This window comes from Taudactylus pleione, unplaced genomic scaffold (assembly GCF_031769625.1).
Source record: "Taudactylus pleione unplaced genomic scaffold, aTauple2 ptg001594l, whole genome shotgun sequence".
NCBI lineage: Eukaryota > Metazoa > Chordata > Amphibia > Anura > Myobatrachidae > Taudactylus > Taudactylus pleione.
In genome coordinates, this window is record NW_028285991.1 from 902,348 (window position 1) to 921,307 (window position 18,960).

The 18,960-nt window shown below is 41.2% G+C and overlaps 1 protein-coding gene across 1 annotated transcript in view; it reads left to right on the plus strand.

Moving 5' to 3' along the window:
- STXBP3 (syntaxin binding protein 3) overlaps nucleotides 1-4,976 on the plus strand; it is a 103,241-nt gene extending 98,265 nt beyond the window's left edge. Inside the window, exons 17-19 of the mRNA XM_088464118.1 lie at nucleotides 10-95; nucleotides 1,242-1,390; nucleotides 4,132-4,976. Of these exons, the coding sequence (XP_088320244.1) occupies nucleotides 10-95; nucleotides 1,242-1,390; nucleotides 4,132-4,229 (333 nt within the window). The 3' untranslated portion in view covers nucleotides 4,230-4,976. The remainder of the gene's footprint in view (nucleotides 1-9; nucleotides 96-1,241; nucleotides 1,391-4,131) is intronic.
- Nucleotides 4,977-18,960: the final 13,984 nt, after the last annotated feature.

Sequence of the window (18,960 nt, forward strand, 5' to 3'; positions counted from 1 at the left end):
TGTTTTAAGGACAATATAGAGAATAAACTAGACTCAAAGGAGTGGCCCTACTGCTCTGAGTGCCCTGCAGCATGGAATGGCTCTGGGGCAGTCAGGTAGGTGAAGTACTTTTCAGAAATATTACATTTGTACTACAATAGCCTCTGTAAGATGCACATAATTTATACTTTGCCACTGAAGATTAAATAAACATATTGCAATGATAATCGTATTAAAGCAGTATAGTGGTGTCGAGTCATGGCTAATTGCATTGTACTGAAAGCTTTGCACCAACGGAGTATTAGTCTCATATTAGTATATGTGCACTTGCATATGTATAGAGATGGTTACACACTCATCCAAATGGCACCTAGTGAATTGCCCAAAATGTAGAAATTCCCATTCACTAGGTAAGAATATGTCAGCATTAATCAGGCATTTTCTCTTACTTCATTACTCTCACACAAGACACTCCCATGAAAAGATGTCCCATACCATAACGTCGCTTCCGCAAGCCTGAAGAGTCATGATGATGCAAGAAGGGTCCATGCTTTCATGCCGTTGTTTCCATATCCTCACCCTACCATCAGCATTGTGTAGTATTAAACGTGATTTGTCAGACAACATGACCTGTTTCCAATCATTTACTGTCCAATTCCTGTGTTTCTGAGCAAATTGGAGATGTTTCACCCTGTTTGTAACAGATAGCAATGGTGTATGGGCAGGCCTTCTTCTGCTGCTGTAGCCCACACAATGTAATGTGTAATGACTCAGATCATTGTAATTTGATGCACTGTTGCCCGTTTATGGGGCTGAACAAGTCTGCCCACTGTACGTTCTGCTCAAGCATCCAGTAGCCATTTATAACCACAGGCCTTGTGCTCAGACCCAGTTTTCTGTCTGCTGGTCCACTCTGTGTACACTGTAACAACTGCCGGCCTCTAACTAGTCACCAGTGCAGCCGTTTAGCTAATGCTCGCACTGGTGCTGTGAGCGCCAATAATCATTCCACCTGCAAGGTATGTCAGATCGTATAGTTTAAGCATGATATCATGAGTGATACACTTCATTAGTCTCTGCACACTCTACCTTCGTCTTTCCATTATTGTACAGATAGACATCCAACGTCAGCATTATCTGCAGAATAGCTACTTTGCATAAAATAATAATAATTTGACCATTCAGTGTATATACATTATCTGGTTCAATAAATGTATCTTCTGTGTTCTTTCTGGTTCAATAAATGTATCTTCTGTGTTCAGTGCCAGACAGAAGCACAATACATTGAACCGTGAGGAACGGAAAAGTGTATCTAAGCTGATTATTTTTGTAATTGGAGGAATCACGTACTCTGAAATTCGTTGTGCTTATGAAGTGACTCAATCCAACAAGTTTGTGCAGGTTATTATTGGTAAGTAGAATGCTCATTGTAGAATTTTATTTTTGCACCACTAATAGTAAAATTATATTACTGAACTGTCCCCTCCTCCTAATCAGAGCCTGGGGGCTCTATGCAGCTGTGTGTCTTGGCAGAAAATAGGAGGAAGGTTGAGGGGAGATGCAGCTTGTGATTGGTCTCTCACACACCCGGTTTCCCATTTGAAGATGGAGAGCTTTATTGATTTTTGAGTTCTGTGTGACAGAACCAGCAGAGTCCAAGGAAGTATAGCTACATGTAGCGGCCTCCTGTCCTCTCGCTATTCTAGGGGGGGGTCACACTGGTGAAATGTTATGTGTCTAGCACTTAATTTTTGTATGCGTTTTTGTATATTGCTTTTGCTAGTCTCCTAGTGTAAGTCACTTACCAGCCTATTAGTATATCAACTAAAATGGTGATCCCACGTGTACAATTTTGAGAGTTTTGCGGGCGTCATATTAGTAACTGTTGTGCATCTGCAGATATCATTTTATTCCATAATGGTGATGGCATGTGCCAGACCCCCATTCAACTTTCACTACAGCAAACTACATGTTTGAATGCATATAACTTTCCTGTTACAGTTTATTCAAGTCTCTGAGATGCTTGTGTGTAATTAGGAGTATCCTTGTTACCAGAGTGCAGGGAGCACTGTGTTAGATGCCAGGGTCTTGCCACATCAGTGGGTAATACTGTTCAAGGGGTTCACTGCATCTCTGCAGGTTATCATTAGGTGCTGTTTGGGGCTTGGTACCACCATGAAATAAAGGTAATACAAAGTAGTGTGACAGGGTCCACATAATTCCACATGAAGTAGATGTGGAATATCCAGATCTCCAAGGTTTGGCAGAGCAAAGGCATTAGGAATGTATAATGTACAGTTCAGGTGTTGCCTCAATCAGAGTCTGGAAAGGCAGCTGATTACAGACACCTGTGTGAGGTTGGTTTAAGAGCTGCAGAGACACTGGGGAAACTTATCCTGATGGTGAGATAGTCACCCAGGTTATAGGCCTGGGGGTGACTAGTGTTAGGGGTCCCGGACCTGCGAGTCCACTGAAGAAATATTTCTGTTTGGAAGACTTTGAGGGGTATTCAATATGAAACGTTAACTTCACTGCCGAAGTTAACGTTTCATATCGGAGTTTTTACCTGCGTTAAAGTATGGTGTGCGCTCCCGCTTATCCCCGTATTCAATATAAAATTAATGAAAACGGGAAACTCCAAAGTTGGATTTGCGTAAAGTTACGAATTTTTCCTTAAAATAATTGTAAGACCCCCCCTAAAGTTGTAAAAACATGGGGGAACACTATGGATACCCCCGTTTTAGCCTTTAATTGAAAGTCGGCGATTTAAATAGCCGCAGCAGGGGGTTTTTTCCCGACATTGAAGAAGTGTTGCAGAAGAGCACTTAGGTTATTTTTTTCGTTTTTTTAAGTGGTCCCATCAAATTTGGGGTACATGAAAATGGGTACTAGCATATTTTGATGTCCCTAAAGTAAGTTTTTAAAAATTCTGCATTTGTGCACCTGCTGCATAGTTGCAGAATAGCCCTGAACCTATTTCCCTATTGTTTAACACTTTTTTACCATTTTTTTTTTTTCACCCCAATTTTTAAATTAATTTTTTGGGGTGTCCCTATTTTTTTTTTTTACACAGTTCTTTTTTAAATGTCAGTCCCAGGGGTGCAGGCTATTTTTTTTACGCCTGCACCCCTAAACCCCAATTCTGCACTTTTTTTCGACACCTATTCAATGGTGAAAAGTTATCCCTGTTTTTTATCAAAGACTTTTCAAAACTGCGATAAGTCTTTGATATTGAATACAGTGTAAAACTAAAACCTGCGATAATGACGTCATAGCTCCGATATTAACGCAAAAACGATGTTATCGCACCCATATTGAATACCCCTGTTTGTGTAACATCTTGCCTGTGAAACCTCTATGTCCTGTATACCTGCCTGTGGTGAGCAATAAAAGCTACTGATGGATTTTGCCCGGTGTTGTGATTCTTGTCACAGTACATACATCATTTTAACTTCTGGAAATGTTCTTTTCTAAATAAACTAATATTTTTCAGCCAAATTGTGAACTTTGGCCCTCATTCAGAGCCGTACGCTCTGAGCAGAGCGCACGCTCTGCATGAGGGCCGGGCTCCATTTTCATGGAGCGTCCTCCTGGACGCTCGTATAGCTGTGGGTCACCACCCACAGGCTATACGAGCGTGCATTTTGATGGCCGCGATGGTCGTGACCATCGCGACCATCGAAATTGCGAGCCGGAGCCTGCGGTTGAGGTTTTCAACCGCAAGCTCCGGAGTGATTTTGGCTCTATCAGAGCCAAAATCACTCCCACTGACATCACTAGTGATGTCAGTGGGCCGGCTTCTGACGGGAGGCGTTCCCGTGGGAACGCCCCCGTCAGGGAGGCACGCCCCCGGCACGCCCACCAAAGGGGGCGTGCTGTCAATCAACATTGACAGCACGCCCCCTTTGATCGGACACAACGAGCGAAGGAAAGTCCTTCGCTCGTCGTGTCTGGCGCATGCGCACGACGGAGCTCCTTCCGTCGTGCGCATGCTCAGTGCAGACCATCGACCCACTTGCGAGCGGACAGCCGCTCGCGAGTGGGTCTGAATCAGGCCCTTTGTCAAAGCCTAGAACAAATATTCCATTACACTGAGGAGTGCATTTGCCATAATGTTTCTTACAGCAGTATTATTTTGTTGTATCTCTCCAGGTTCTACTCATATTATTACTCCTAAGACAATGCTGGATGATATAAGGGACCTCACCAAACCTTGCATCCCAAAAGAAACCTTTACAATTGAGGAGTAAATAGAAAATCCTGTACCCTTGTGAAGCAATATGTTACAGGGAACCACATCTGCACCTTGAGTTAAACTGTATGTATGTGTGTAAATCTCTATTTGTAGCGAAACCTGTGTTTTGCAATTGACTAACTGGAAATTGTGGCATAAGAGAAGTGACAACAAGTTGCCTTCAAAAATAAACTCTGCCTTTTAAAAAAAAAAGTAATTAACCACTGAAGTTCTCAGCCATGCACTGAAAAATAAACCTGTACAGCTCAAGATAGGAGATTTTAATGCTTTAATACTTGCTTATATATATAACTGTATATGTAATTCTAATCTTATAAGAAAGGATTTATTGTGCAATTCAACTTCTGTGTGATTTAATAGCATGTTGTGACACAGGATGGGATTTTGAAGTGTTATTCTTAATGTCTGCAAAATTGTATTTTAATTCCAGTCTGTCAGCAAGTAGCCATGTCCGGCTACTGTACCTGCTATTCTGTTTTTTACTGCAAGTGTATGGCCTACTCCTCTCAACATATACCTCTGCTAATGCGTTGCAAGTGTTTGTGGAAGTCAGTCAGAGCATTTGTAACCTATGTAAAAGGATGTGGATTCATCTTGTTTTGTCATTTTTAGTTCATTTTATCATATTTAATCAGGTATAGAGGGTAAAAGGGAACACCGTTGCTATGTTGTTAGTAAGCCTTGCTCTACTAAGGAAATATATTCAAAACATACAATAGAAAATAAAGATATTTTTTAATTGTATAGGTCTCCGTCATGAGTGATAATGCTGAACGCTAGGCTACACTAGTACTAACTGCATTCTGTCAACAGAAACTGAAAGAACATGACAATAGATGTTTATTTCTCTTTTCCTAGGTTCTTTTGAAACTTTTTTTTGTTCGTTCTTCAATATTCGAGGCATCAAAGCTAGTCAATAAAACAGTAACTCTTTAACAGTAGACAAATCAAATAATGTTTGAAAATATATAATCTATAGTAGAAATACATTAACTTTAAATTGGAATTAATGGGGGGCAGGGGCGGACTGGGAAATTAATGTGGCCCTGGTTTTAAAAAAAAAAAAGTGGTCTCGTGGGTGGGGCTACTTATTGCGGGCTTGTAGCCTTGGACTTTACTGCCCAGAGCTATTTAATTACAAGCCCTATTCCTTGCACTGTAAATATGTGGCTAACACGAGTTCACCCATATATTCCGGAGCTATATGGGTTAACATATTCGTGGCAGCCTTGGTAACAGCAGAAAGCCCTACTTACCATGGAATTCTGTTCGAGCCTCAGGAGCAGGCAACAGAAATCTGCATTGAGTGCAGCTTGCGGTCTGCAATTGAATAGTTCTGGGCACTGCTACAAGCCTGGTAATTAGTGCGGCTAATTTAATCTGGCCCAAGTATTCAATTAATGCTAAGGTCAGATTGTATGTTGTGCTCCATTTTTGTTGTTTCTCCTGGGTATTGACATTTACAATACTCCCTGGACGTACTACAGAACATATTACATGGGAATTGTTTCCTCTGTGAGTAACTTTTGCTTTTATTTATTTTTTCAATACACTATAAACCAAGAGAGTCATCATGACCAGATAATCCTACATCTCTGCATATTTGAATAAAGGATCGATCACAAGTTCTTTTCTAGTCTACATCGGCTAGCCTGCCAGTACCCATCACATGTGAAATTCCCATTTTTTCTAAAATCAAGTATTTTTATTGAGAATTTTTTACAATAACAAAAAAGAAAACCACAAATAGAAAAACATGTAAAACACAGCGCAATAAAGGCAATTTGACAAAATAAATAGAGAACACAAGCATAGTATCTCACTAAAATTTGTGATACAAGATACTGTACACTAATATAGATATATCAGAGTAAACAAAGGTATTATGGAGCAATAATACTAATAGAACATATTAAAAGATCAGTAAACAGTATAGAATCATAAACCACAACATCATCTAACAGGATTAAGAAAAGCATAAAAAATAAAAAGGCGTAAGCGAGCGAAGACACTCCAGTATATATATATATATATATATGAACGCAGGGGGATTAGGAGTGATCAGTAGAAGAGGGCTCAAGAGCCTATCTGGATGTGTCCCAGAGGTCCCATATTCTATTAAATTTGAGAGGACACTCTTTTGAGATACATAACACTTTCATAAGAAATAGTTGTTAGCCAAGGCTACTCAGTTAGGAATAGGGGGGAGTATTAGGAGCCATCCTGGTTCAGGCAATGCAAACACGAGCCAACGTCAATAGATTACCCACATATAATCGCAAAGAGGAGGCGAGAGCATCTGCTAGGCTGAGACCAAAGAGACAAATCTGAGGGTCCAGCAGGAGAATCCTAATACCTGTACCCTGAAACCAGCAGATGGAGCTGCACATTTAGGATAGGCATCCGAAGACAATACTCCAAAACCACAAAGCCTAACTTGAGTCCAATAGATCCTGTGTAGAATATAAAGTTGAATTTGCTAATATCTGACATAAGCCGTGGCATCCCTTGGGTTTCCAATTGGAATCTCCAATCTTCATATGACAGGACACCCAGGTTCTCCCACTGAGATCTAAGGCTATATAGCCCATCAGCCCCCTACCGTGACAGAAGAGTAAGATAGAGAAATGGATCTCCAATCAGGGAGGTTACAGACTAACAATCGAACCAGGGATTCAGAGAGTGCACTCCCCCACTGTGCACAGACAGTATCAAGCTCTGATTACACCATAATCTTAACTAGAGCAACCCAAGCAGCAATTGGGGGCACCGAGAGAGCGAGGTCCTAGCCAGAAGAAACTGCCTTCTTTGATAACTGCAGGACAAAAGATCAAGATGAGCAGCGATCCAGCCAGCCAAGCAGTCAGCAACTTGTCCACCACAGTTGACATTGCACCAAACCTGTTTCCATGACCTCTCCATACACCTCAACAAGTTGGTGATGAATTTCAGCTGCTGATGTGCCTTTTTAGATGCAGAAATCTGCTCACACTTCGCACTCTAATGCTTGACCATGTTTCTGCTAGCCATGCCATCTTAAAACTGATCTTGGGACAGTATGACTGATACGAGGCGCAGTCTAATGGCCGTGAGGGGAAGCAGTGGTGTATCTTCTCTGGCCATGTGGAAAAAGAATGAAATAGACATTACACACGTGAGAGGTCTTGTTACCTTACTTATTGAACCACCCTCATAAATAACTCCTTTATCCAATCTCAACTTGGAACCCCCTTTTCTTTCCATAGCAGTGAGGACCCTCCGTCTAGCCAGAGCCTCATCGAATACATTCAAATCCCCAATACATATAACAGGAACATTCGAAGAGTGCAAAAGGAATTCACACCCCGTTGAGAGAATATCTGAATTAAAATGAGGGTGAATATACATTGCCAATAATATAAAGGGATATGAATGATTGGTACCTGAGAGGGGGAAAAAAATCAGCCTAGCCGATCCACCTGCATTTTCTGACAAACAAAACACATGAACTTTAATGCCCCTTTGGAATTAGAGTGGCGTAAAATCACCATCCCACCCACATTTTTAAGAGAAAGCATATGGCTGCCCACCAATTGCATCTCCAATAAACAAACTATTCGTTTACCTGACATAAGACTAGGGAGCGTTTGATCTTGTCATTCAGGCCCCGAACATTCCAGGACATAATTTTCAACATAGTGGAAAGAATACCAAAGAGCAGACAGGAGTGCTACCCCCGCTCCCCAACCCAAATATAATTAAAGGAATATTTACCACTAAGCTCTCCGCCAGCCCCAACCCAGAAGATAAATGCTAGTAGTACAGAACAAGAAAAATGCATATAAAACAAAAACGACATCAAGAAAAACCAACATACCTACACCAGCATAGGCACACCTAGACCCTAACAAGAAAAATAACAAACCCTTTAAATTTGTAATGAAAAAAGGAAAACTAGGGTGACTACACCCATAGACCCTAAGGACATGGTACCCCCAGCCTAGGAGAATAAGGCCATTGAAGGAACTCCTAAGATTACAATTATAAACATTCAAACCAGAACAATGAAAATGGGAACAAGTACAGGTAGAGAACAGGGTCTCTCAATAGGCAGGATGAATGTGATCTTGATATTGAAGAAAAAAGAGAACAGACCCCAATGGTGTAATGCCTTCATATATAACAAACTGGTGTTGGAGCGATGTTCTGGGAGATAGTATTACATCTCAAACAGCTCCAAGGTTTAAAGATAAATGTAACAATGAGCATACCCTACTTACAGTAAAGATTACTTAAAGATACACATCAAGGTATCTTTGTGCTGCGTAAAATCTGGTTCTGGTAGATGCTGTCTCTGTTCTTTTGTGTGATGTAAATAACCGGTGCAGGTAGCCAATAAATCACCATTGCAATCAAGGAACGAAGGGAGATAAACAACTCCAATAGTGTAGAAAGTTGGTAACTTAGTAGAATCATCCAAAACGTGTTTTGATGTAGACTAGTATGGAATAAATATGACCACAATTTGTTGTATCCCCTGGACATTAAGGGCTGTACACATGTCAGTCACTTGATATCGTTTGGCACTGACTGCTTGTTATATTGGCATTTGAACTTGTTCTGAGTTTACAAAGAGAGGCGCTGCAGTTCTCAAGGGTAGAGATTTGATTTGGTCTCTTCTCTTGTCCCTAATTTTTGCATATCTTGGTGAATGAAGGAGATGTCAATATCAACCTTCGCCACCTGGTCTGCTCGCCTCTTTTTAGAGTGAGTGATAGCCTATAGAAGTCGCTCCAAGGTAACTGTGGAGGTGCAGCCATGTCAGGAGGATAGGACGCAGAGCTAGAGACTGGTGAATGCTCCACCTCAACAGAAACAGGATCTAGAGCTGTCGTTGCAAACTTCTATAACCTCGCCGCTGCAGCAATGGTGCACATGTGGAAGCAGACAGACATGAGAAAGGAGAGTCTTTCATGAGATCTGTAGATGTAGGGTTATAACAGGACATGTATCGCCTGTAAAATTTACCATAAAATTCAAAATTTATCAGGATCTAAAAAAAGAAGCCATGATAGCATATCAAAGACAGCTGCATCTAGCACCAAAACAAATGATGGGATTTTTAATTTATTGATGAGAATTACTGTTCTAGTGTTATCAAGAGCTTATCTTACTAGTAATAAATATAACTTTATCTGTATCAATCAGATGGGTCAAATTAATGCTGAGTCTATGGGGGGTTTTCAATTAGGCGAAAGTCGGAATTGGCGATAATTTATCGCCGATGATGTAATTTTCGCCTATTTCAATTATCCTTGTATTAAATTTCAAAGACTTTTCGCAGGTTCAATAAGTCTTTGAAAAAAAACGGATAACTTTTCACCTTGTTTTACATGGCGAAAAAATTGCAGAATTGGGGTTTAGGGGTGCAGGCTTTAAAAAAAATAGCCTGCATCCCTGGGAATAGCTCCTAAAAACTAACTGTGTTAAAAAAAAGTAAAGAAACAAAAATAGGGACACCCCAAAAAAATTAATTAAAAATTTTGGGTAAAAAAAAAAAAAAGGGAAAACAGTGTTTAAAAATAGTGCAATAGGTTCAGGGGTATTCTGTAAGTATGCGGCAGGTGTTTTCTAGAACAGGCTATTAGCGGCAGGTGCATTTTTGCAGAATTATTAAAAAATTAGTTTAGGGACTTAAAAATATGCTAGTACCCATTTTCATGTACACCAAATTTGATGGGCCACTTAAAAAAATGAAAAAAAAACCTAAGTGCTCTTCTGCATCACTTCTTCAATGTCGGGGGAAAAAACACCAGCTGCGGCTATTTGAAAACCTGACTTTCTTCTGCAGGCAAAAGTGGGGGGTACCCATAGTGATCCTCCATGTCTGGACATCTTTAGGGGGGTCCCAGCCACAATTCCCGAAAATTCCCGTTTTTTTTTCATAGATCCAAGTTCACCGGGTCCCATTTTCGCTCATTTTAAATTGAATACGGGAATAAAGCGGGCACGCGCCCGATACTTTATCCCCAGAAAAGTTCCGATGTGAAGCGAAAAGTTCAGCACGGACTTTTCGCTCCATAATTGAATACGGTATTATATGGCAAAACTTTTGTTAAGAGCTTAATGTCTGTGGTTAGTGGAGAAATAAGATTTAAACTGTCATACCTAGTAGGATCTTTTAGGTTTGGCAATTACTATAGTATTAAACCTGGTAGTATCCCAGTGGAAATTCTCTTCTTCCATGATAGGAATGACTTAAGGTGCATACACACGGTACGATCTGTACCACCAACGGCTTGAAAGATGTCTTTCAAAAGATATCATTCATAGATCGTTCAAAGATATCTTTCAGTGAGTCATCCTGCCACATCTCTGAACAGGCAAATACGGATGATCATAGATATCGTTATCGTTCATGCGGAAACGCACATCGTTGGTCGTTCACTGAATAAAAAATTACAGCTATGAACGATATATTGTTGAACGATATAGTTATCGGTCATATCTTAACGATTTATCATCCCGTGTGTATGCACCTTAGGTGTGGCATGCGTTCTAAGTACCCACATGCAGTACTTTTAGAATGTACTGATGGTGTAAAGCAATTGTTTTGCATTTCTATGAGCATAACAAATTATTGCTTTTGTGACATCTGTACAAAAATATTTACTTCTGTAAAAGACCCATAAAGTTCTATCAGTGATTGATAAAGCAAATCTTTAACCAGAATAATAGTTTCACTTTGTTGACTTTGGTGCTCTTTCTAGAAATAGGAACCTCATTACTTATTCTTCCACTGTATACAGCAGGACACACGTGTATTGGGTTTCCTTTCATACCATCTTTTTAAAATTTTTATATATGAAATGCGTGTTGACACTGTTCACACAAAGGTAACTAATATGTGTTTAATATACTAGCTGGTACTTCTGTAACCTCAGCACCCGCTATTATATTTAAAACAATTGGAGAGGAAGCGCAGCATTCATTTGTCAAGTCCAGCTGAGATAGCTTACAGAAACATTTTATGTTTTAAAAGCCCCTCTTTGTTAGTCATTGGGTAGTTCCTTTTTTCTGGTCTATGTGTATATTATACGTGTGTGTGTGTGTATGTATGTATGTATGTGTGTATATATAAATATATATATATATATATATATATAATATTTTTTTTTCCATAGACCAAAACCCTTACGGTTTCACATGTCCCATTAAGACTTCTTAGACATGATCTGAAATTTCACAAAACCTATTGAATTTCTGCCACTCAAACTTAATGAAAAAATTTAATTCCGATCATTAACTTGCACAATACAGATATGGTATGCCATCACAGTCTGTGGTTAACTGCAGATTCAGCACTCTCACAGAATGAAATTGCTGTCACTCACAAAATGGTGGAGCTGCTAATTCATTGCAATACACACATGCAGCTGAGGTCTGAGCAGTTATGTGGTACCCACATCCCACTCAGTGCCTACAATCTTCCCATTGGATCACCACATCAATCTCACTGGGTTCCAACATCCTTCTCAATCCATACATCCATCTTATTCAGAATACACAATCAGCTCTCTAATTGCTAAAGCTATCATACTCTGTCTATGCATGTACACTTTCTTCCCCTATACGCCTCCATGCTGCTATATCTTCCCCAATCCCTACTGCTGTGTGGTCTCTCAACTGTGCAACTCTGTTTCCTTCTGCACCACTGCCTTTCCCCCAGCCACGCCACTCTGTCTTCCTCTCATCTATGGCACTCTTTCTTCCATCAGCACCACTCTGCCCCTCCAACCGTGCAACTCTGTCTTCCCACACCACTCTATCTTCCTCCCCATTTGCACCAATCTGTCTTCCCCAATCCCTACTGTTGTGTGTTCTCCCATTTGTGCTAGTCTGTATTACCTCATCCGCACCAATCTGTCTTTACCCATCTGCACTGCTCTGTCTTCCCATGTTCATGCCACTCTGTAACCCCCATCCACATCTCTCTATCCCCCAAACCGTGCCACTCTGTTTCCCCCCCATCCACACCACTGTTTTCCACCCATCTGCATCACTTTGTTCTCCCCCCCCCCCCTATCCGCACCACTGTTTTCCACCCACCTGCATCACTTTGGCTCTGCCCCCCTCTGTACTGTTTAATCTTCCCACCTCTACATGCCTTTCTGTCTCACCCTTCCACACCGCAGCTCTGTCTTCAGCTCAGACCTCAGCTGCATAGGCTGCTTGTGTGTATTCCAATGAGCACAAAATTCTGTGATTACTCGCAAAATGGTGGAGCTGACAGCAATCTCACTCTGAGAGCTCTGGCTTTTTAGAGCCAGTGCTGGTACAGGGTCCCCTGTAGTTTGCACAGCCAGCACTGGGCTCAGCCGAGCCGGTCCTGGTTTTGGAAATACAGGGGATAAACAGTGTAGGGGTCCCCTGTATTTTCCATAACCAGCACCAAGCTTTTTCTAGTGGGGGGGGATAATGCTACAGCCAGGGGAACCCTTCCACCGGGTCCCCCAGGCCGAAGCTTTAACCCTGACCGCTAGTCAGCCCAGGCTTGGGATCCATGTGGGACCCCCCCCAAAGGCTGCCCTGCAGAGGACCCCCCCCCCCCAAAAAAAGGGGGCCCCTCTCCAGGGCAGCCTAGGCCTGATAGTCCGGGGCTATCTCCGACACCCTTAGGCAGTGGGTGCCAGGTTGATTGTGTAAAGTGGCCCCCTTTCCCTAAAGCGCAACCAGCCCTGGACTCTTTCCTGCCGGTCCTTGTGAAAATACAAGGGACAAATGACATAGGGGTCCCCCTGTATTTAACACAACCAGCACCAGGCTATTCAGAATCAGTCCTGGTTGCCAAATACAGGGGACAAACGAAGCAGGGGTCGCCCGTATTCAGCGCAACCAGCACTGGGCTCTGAGCTGGTGCTGGTTCTGGAAATATAGGGGGGAAAAATGCGTAGGTCTCCCTGTATTATCCAGAACCAGCACTGGACTTTTTCTAGCCGGGGGCTTACTTAAGGAATTTATTAACTTATGTAAGGAATTGTAAGACTTACTTAAGGAATCTATTGCCCACATAAATAACAACAAATTTGGACTTCACAACAACAACCAATAAAGAAATGGTCATTGGAAATCTTTATTAGGAATAATACCATAAAGCCCCACACACACACACAGGAAGTAAGTAGGAATATTGCTTTGCCCGTAACAAGTAACCACCATAAGAACTGGCTGTCAAATATTCCTAATGGACAGTTTAGAATAAAAAGAAACTGTTCAGACATAAAAACATTCCTAACCCAAAGTCAAACGATGAAAAGAAGATTTGTCGAAAAGGGATACAAAGAAGAACAACTGCAGAAACAAATCGAAGAGAGAGGAAAAAATAGACCGAAACACAATGATACAAATATAAACAAAATAAAACTAATTAGTTCCAGTTGGCTCTTATTACACAATACAGCAGTCATTATAAATTAATAGAGGAGTTGCTCTATAAACATTGTCGTATTCTTCAATTGGATGATCATCTTTCTCAGATACTACCAAAAAAAAACCCGGAGATTATTTATAAAAAAAAGCTAAGAATTTAAAACAAGATCTTACCAAAAGCTTCCTTCAAGTTGGAAACCAGGCGGAGAAAAAAAAGAAACAAAACCAAGAGGATTCCACCATAGTCTTAATTGTATGGCATGTACAGTAAAACCACAATAAGAAATAATACAAAAGCCACCACTAAATTTCAGTCAAATCAAACAAAAAAAGAATATGAAATAAGAAATCACATAACGTGACACAGAGGGAGAGGTTTATTTATTGGAATGTCCATGTAGTTACCAATACATTGGACAAACAGAAAATGTAAAATAAGGATAGTGGAACCCTTAAACAATATAAAAAAGGCTTACAAAGTGTCTCACAACACTATTCAGAATGTCATAACAAGGATCCTGCACCCATTAAATTCATGGGAATACAAATGGTCAATGTAAATTGGAGAGGAGGCAGTATAACAGCCGAATTATTAAAAGATAAAACAAAATGGATTTATCACTTGAAAACATTAAAACCACATTGGCTAAATATAGACACAGAGATAAAAGCCTTTTTATAGCATTTTTAATATTCCATATTTTATATAGTCATAGATTCATTTTAGTCCTCGTTTAATATAAGTATATTTTTATATCATTCTAGTGTAATAACTATTAAATATGCAATTATCGCTTATTCTAATGACAATTATATGTAACAAACACATTTTATATATTTTTATAATATTTTAGTGCAATAACTATTAACCATTCGATTGGCGCTCTTTTATTATGACAACTTCCAGAATAGAACTTCTGTTTTTAACAAACTAAGAAATAAAGTTTTTTAAAAGTTTGGGTATAAATAAAGTGTTCTACAGAAAGAAACCATCCTTGACAAAGTGTGCATGCACGAAACGCATTGGCTGACGTGAGCCGGAACTGAACTGGAAGTGTGGGAAGCGTAGAGACTGAAAGCATTGCTACGGGCATTGTGGAAACCAGCCTGGAGAAAGATCAACGACAAAGTTGCAAGACATCAAGAGGTAGGAGTGTAGGAATAGCAAGATTAGTATATCGTGGATGCACCTCCTTACCTGGCTTAAATAGGAATCCTTTCCAAGAACACCGAAACCGCAATTTTTTCAAAAGAGCTATAAACAAAAAAATGAGTATTACACTTCTCTTTTTATAAAAAAGATTGTTTTAGTTATGTTATTGCACTAACCATTCATACTCCTAGCACTCTGCACTTGTCTAGAATTAACTTATTTTACAGATACAGAGCTGCTTATTTACATAACAAGCACGGATATATACATTTTTTAAGAGAGAATAGAGACACTTGACACATCGTGCTTCTAATCTTACCACGGCACCATGCGCCTCACTCTCTCCGGTCACTGACACAGTAAGTAATCACCTCAGGGACCCGGCCGGCCCGGGGGAATCTGCACCTGGCCTGTCACTGGACCGTACAGCCACTGTGTGGCCAGTGTCACAACTCCTCCATACTCCAGAGTGCCACACTGACTCAGCTGGTCACATTGTAGTGACATCATCAAAGGTCCTTTAGCCGCCCACTTGGATCTAGCATCTACTGTGTGCTGTACACAGGAAGGGAAGTAGGAAGGAACTATGCGTTCCACCTTCACATGTATTCCACTACGGTTGCTGCTATTTCCTATGTGGCTAAAGGACATCTGTGACGTATCCACCACGTGACCGCTGCAGGAGGCTGGACCGCTCCTGTGTTAACATCCACTAGGGCATAGAGGAGGAATAAATATTTGTGGCGAGTGCAGCGAGCCGCCGTGGCCGAAGCGTGGCGAGTGGCACTTTTGGTCCCCCGTTAGCATCCCCGCCCCTCCCCCTTTCAGGCCGTGTCACAGGTCCATCAGCGCTGTATAGTCTAGACCTAACCATTCTACTATGCTGCATCTGATCAAAGACAGAGGCCAGCAGCCTGCCAGTCAGGGGGAACAGCAGCCCACCAGAGACCTGCCAGCAATCTGCAACCCAAGTAAGTGGAGTTGGTAGCCACTGATAGCTTTGTCCAGTTAGTGTGGTAAGGGGATTGAGCAGGAGGGTAATGGGGTAAGGTTTGCTGTAGTTAATTTTCTGTGTGCCTGTCCTTCACCGCAGCCCCAGATAGTAATGAAACATTAAAAATATCTAAACATTTATTTAAGTCTGGCAAGGGACCACAGGATATACATCTGTAGCAGTGTTTCCCAAATAGGTCCTCAAGGCACCCTCGCAGTCCTGGTATTAAGGATATTCATGGTTCAGCACAGATGGCTAAATCATATTGACTAAGGTACTAATTAAGTCACCTGTGCCAAAGCATGGTTATTTTAAAACCTGTACTGTTAGGATGCAGAAGGTTGCGGAAAATATAGATTTAGAAGCTATAATCAGAGACTTTGCCTTTATAAAAGCAAGAAGAGTAAAACCTCATTTTGCAGAGCATACATATTTTTTATACTAATGGTACCTGTAATAAAAGTTTAATAAAGAGTTTATTAGTCATTTTAAAACTGATTACTTTTGTTTTTATTTGCAAATATCCAAGTTAGAATTATAAAGTATCATCATTCCTATAAAAAGAGGAGGGGTCTTTGCCGTGGCGCTTGGACCCCTAGATACACCCCTGTTGTAAAGCACAGCAAAGTCTTGTGGAATGGTTAGCATTACTGCCTCACAACACTGAGGTCGTGGATTTGAGACCCACCACGGCTCTAACTGGAATTTGTATATTCTCCCTGTGCTTGCGTGGGTTTCCTCCAGGTACTCCGGCTTCCTCCCACACTCCAAAAATATACCGGTAGGTTAATTTTCTCCTAACAAAATTAACCCTAGTGTGTATGTGCGGGTGCATGTGATCGGGAACATTGGGGCAGGGACTGATGTGAACGGTCAAATATAAATTTTCCCCAAAAAACACTGCGGAATATGTGTGCGCTATATAAATAACTGGTAATAAATAAATAAGGTGTAACGGATGGCTATTGTGATTGCTGTTAAACTACTGCTGTTCTGAAGGAACCGGTATGACATACCGCCGGACTAAAGCCTGATGCCGGAAGGCACAAGAATGAAGATCCGACAGGGTAAGTATTTAAGCTATCCCTAACCCTTTTCCTGCCTAACCCTAACCTCCCCCCTAGTACCTAACCTCTCCCCAGGGGTGCCTAAACCTAACCCCCCTTCCTCGCACTCTAAACCTATCCCTCCCAGGGGGGTGCCTAACCCTAACCTCCCCATGGGGGCGCCTTACCCTAGCCTAACCCACCTGGGGGGTGCCTAACCCTACATCCCCCCGAGAGCCCCTTGATATATCTGGTCAAAGTTATTATGTAGACTACAGGTTCCCAAAGTCTGTCCTCAAAGCACCTTAACAGTCCAAGTTTTAAGGATATTCAATTAGTTCAATAGTCAATTTGATTTAATCACCTGTGGTCAACCATGGATATCTCTAAAGCCTGAACTGTTGGGGTGCCTTGAGGACTGTGTTTCGAAACCTCTGATGTAGACACAATAATATCAGCAAGTTCAACATGTCACCATATCTGGATTGCTGACTTTTCACAATGTCAGCACTGTGAAAATGTTGACTGCTAATTTTAGCCCTAAGCCCTGACATTTTGTTTATATTCTCAGTATGTCAGCATATGATTTGCTGACATTTTTGCAGGTGTCAACATGTCGGTTGTCGACATTTTAACAATGTCAACATTATGACATTCAACATAATGGTGTCATCCTTTTGACTGTTGCCATAATGACCACATACCAGGACTCAAAAGGAGAATGGACCCTGCTTGTCAGAGCTTACATTCTTGGGAGAATACCCAGTACCCACCTATGGTTCAGAATCACCTAGGCACTTGGTTTAACATCACGGTTGCACCACACAGTATTAGGAAGGTTTCTAAATGAGCTATACACACAATAATTATACAGGACTTAACGTAAACATGGGGTAGGAGTCTGGTGGGATGTCCACCCAGGCTTACCTAGAGGCACAAAGGCACTCTCCTTTCATAGCTGTCTGCAAGACAGTGGTCCTGCGTCTCTGCCACTCTGCTTTTGATGGTCACCGCTCCATAAGACCAGGAGAGAGTTCAGTACAAAGGCAGTACTGCAGGTCCATGATGGGTATATCCTTTGGAACAGGGATGGCCAAGTTCAGTCCTCAAGACCCCTGACAGTTTATGTTTTCCAGATCTCCTAGCTGTGGCACAGGTGTATTCATTACTAACTGAAAAAAGATCAACAGGTTATCTAGAGAATAAAAACCGTTAGAAGTCCTTGAGGACCATACTTGGCCATCCCTATTTTGGACAATCTTCCAGGGACCGATTGTACCTTACTGACATAAACTTTAGCCTCAAGGCCAATCTTACACATCTATTACCATCTGGTTAATGCCCTCTTGATGCCGTGGAAGCTTCTTTTTAAAGGAAAAGTTTGTCCCCTGCAGTGTTCCAGGTCTTTGCAGATTGTACCTTTTTTGGCATGTGACACTCCTAGCTTAGGAGGCAGGATCTGGCATACATTCATCTTCCCTGATTGTTTTTTCTCCATCGCAGTTATGATTTCTCACAGAACGCAATTGGGAAAATATGCTAAGGTCTCCAAGCTTACCCGAGCATAGGGACGCCCATTGCTGCATTCTCATAATTATCTGTCAACGGCCACCAACACAAACATCAGGACCATCAATGTGCAGTGCGGCTTTCACGCATGTGCAATGGCTAACAATCACTCAATCTGTGTAAATATCAGCATAACGTACGTCTTTGAATCAGGCCCTATACCTGCAGACATATATTTATTTGGAAAAACCAGTAAACACATATGCTATACATTAAGTAAACTATTTACTGTAAAATAATAAGAACACATTTTTCCTATTAAAGAACTACATGTAACGGGTAAACAGTTGGGGGGGATATATTGCTCAGAACAGTATTATATTATGGAGGGCTAGTAAGCTTTGATAAAAATGTATATTTTAAGTGCACATTTAAAGCTTAGGAGAATGGTAATAATGGTAATGTGGAACTTTTAATAAGTTTGGCAGACATGAACAATGGGAGAAAATAAGTCCAGGGATGGCACTAAAGTGCAAATGGGAACTGAGGTGAATGCAATGAGTAAAAGTCCAGGTAGTGGCAGATAGGAACAGTCCAGTATCCAGGTCTTGTGAGG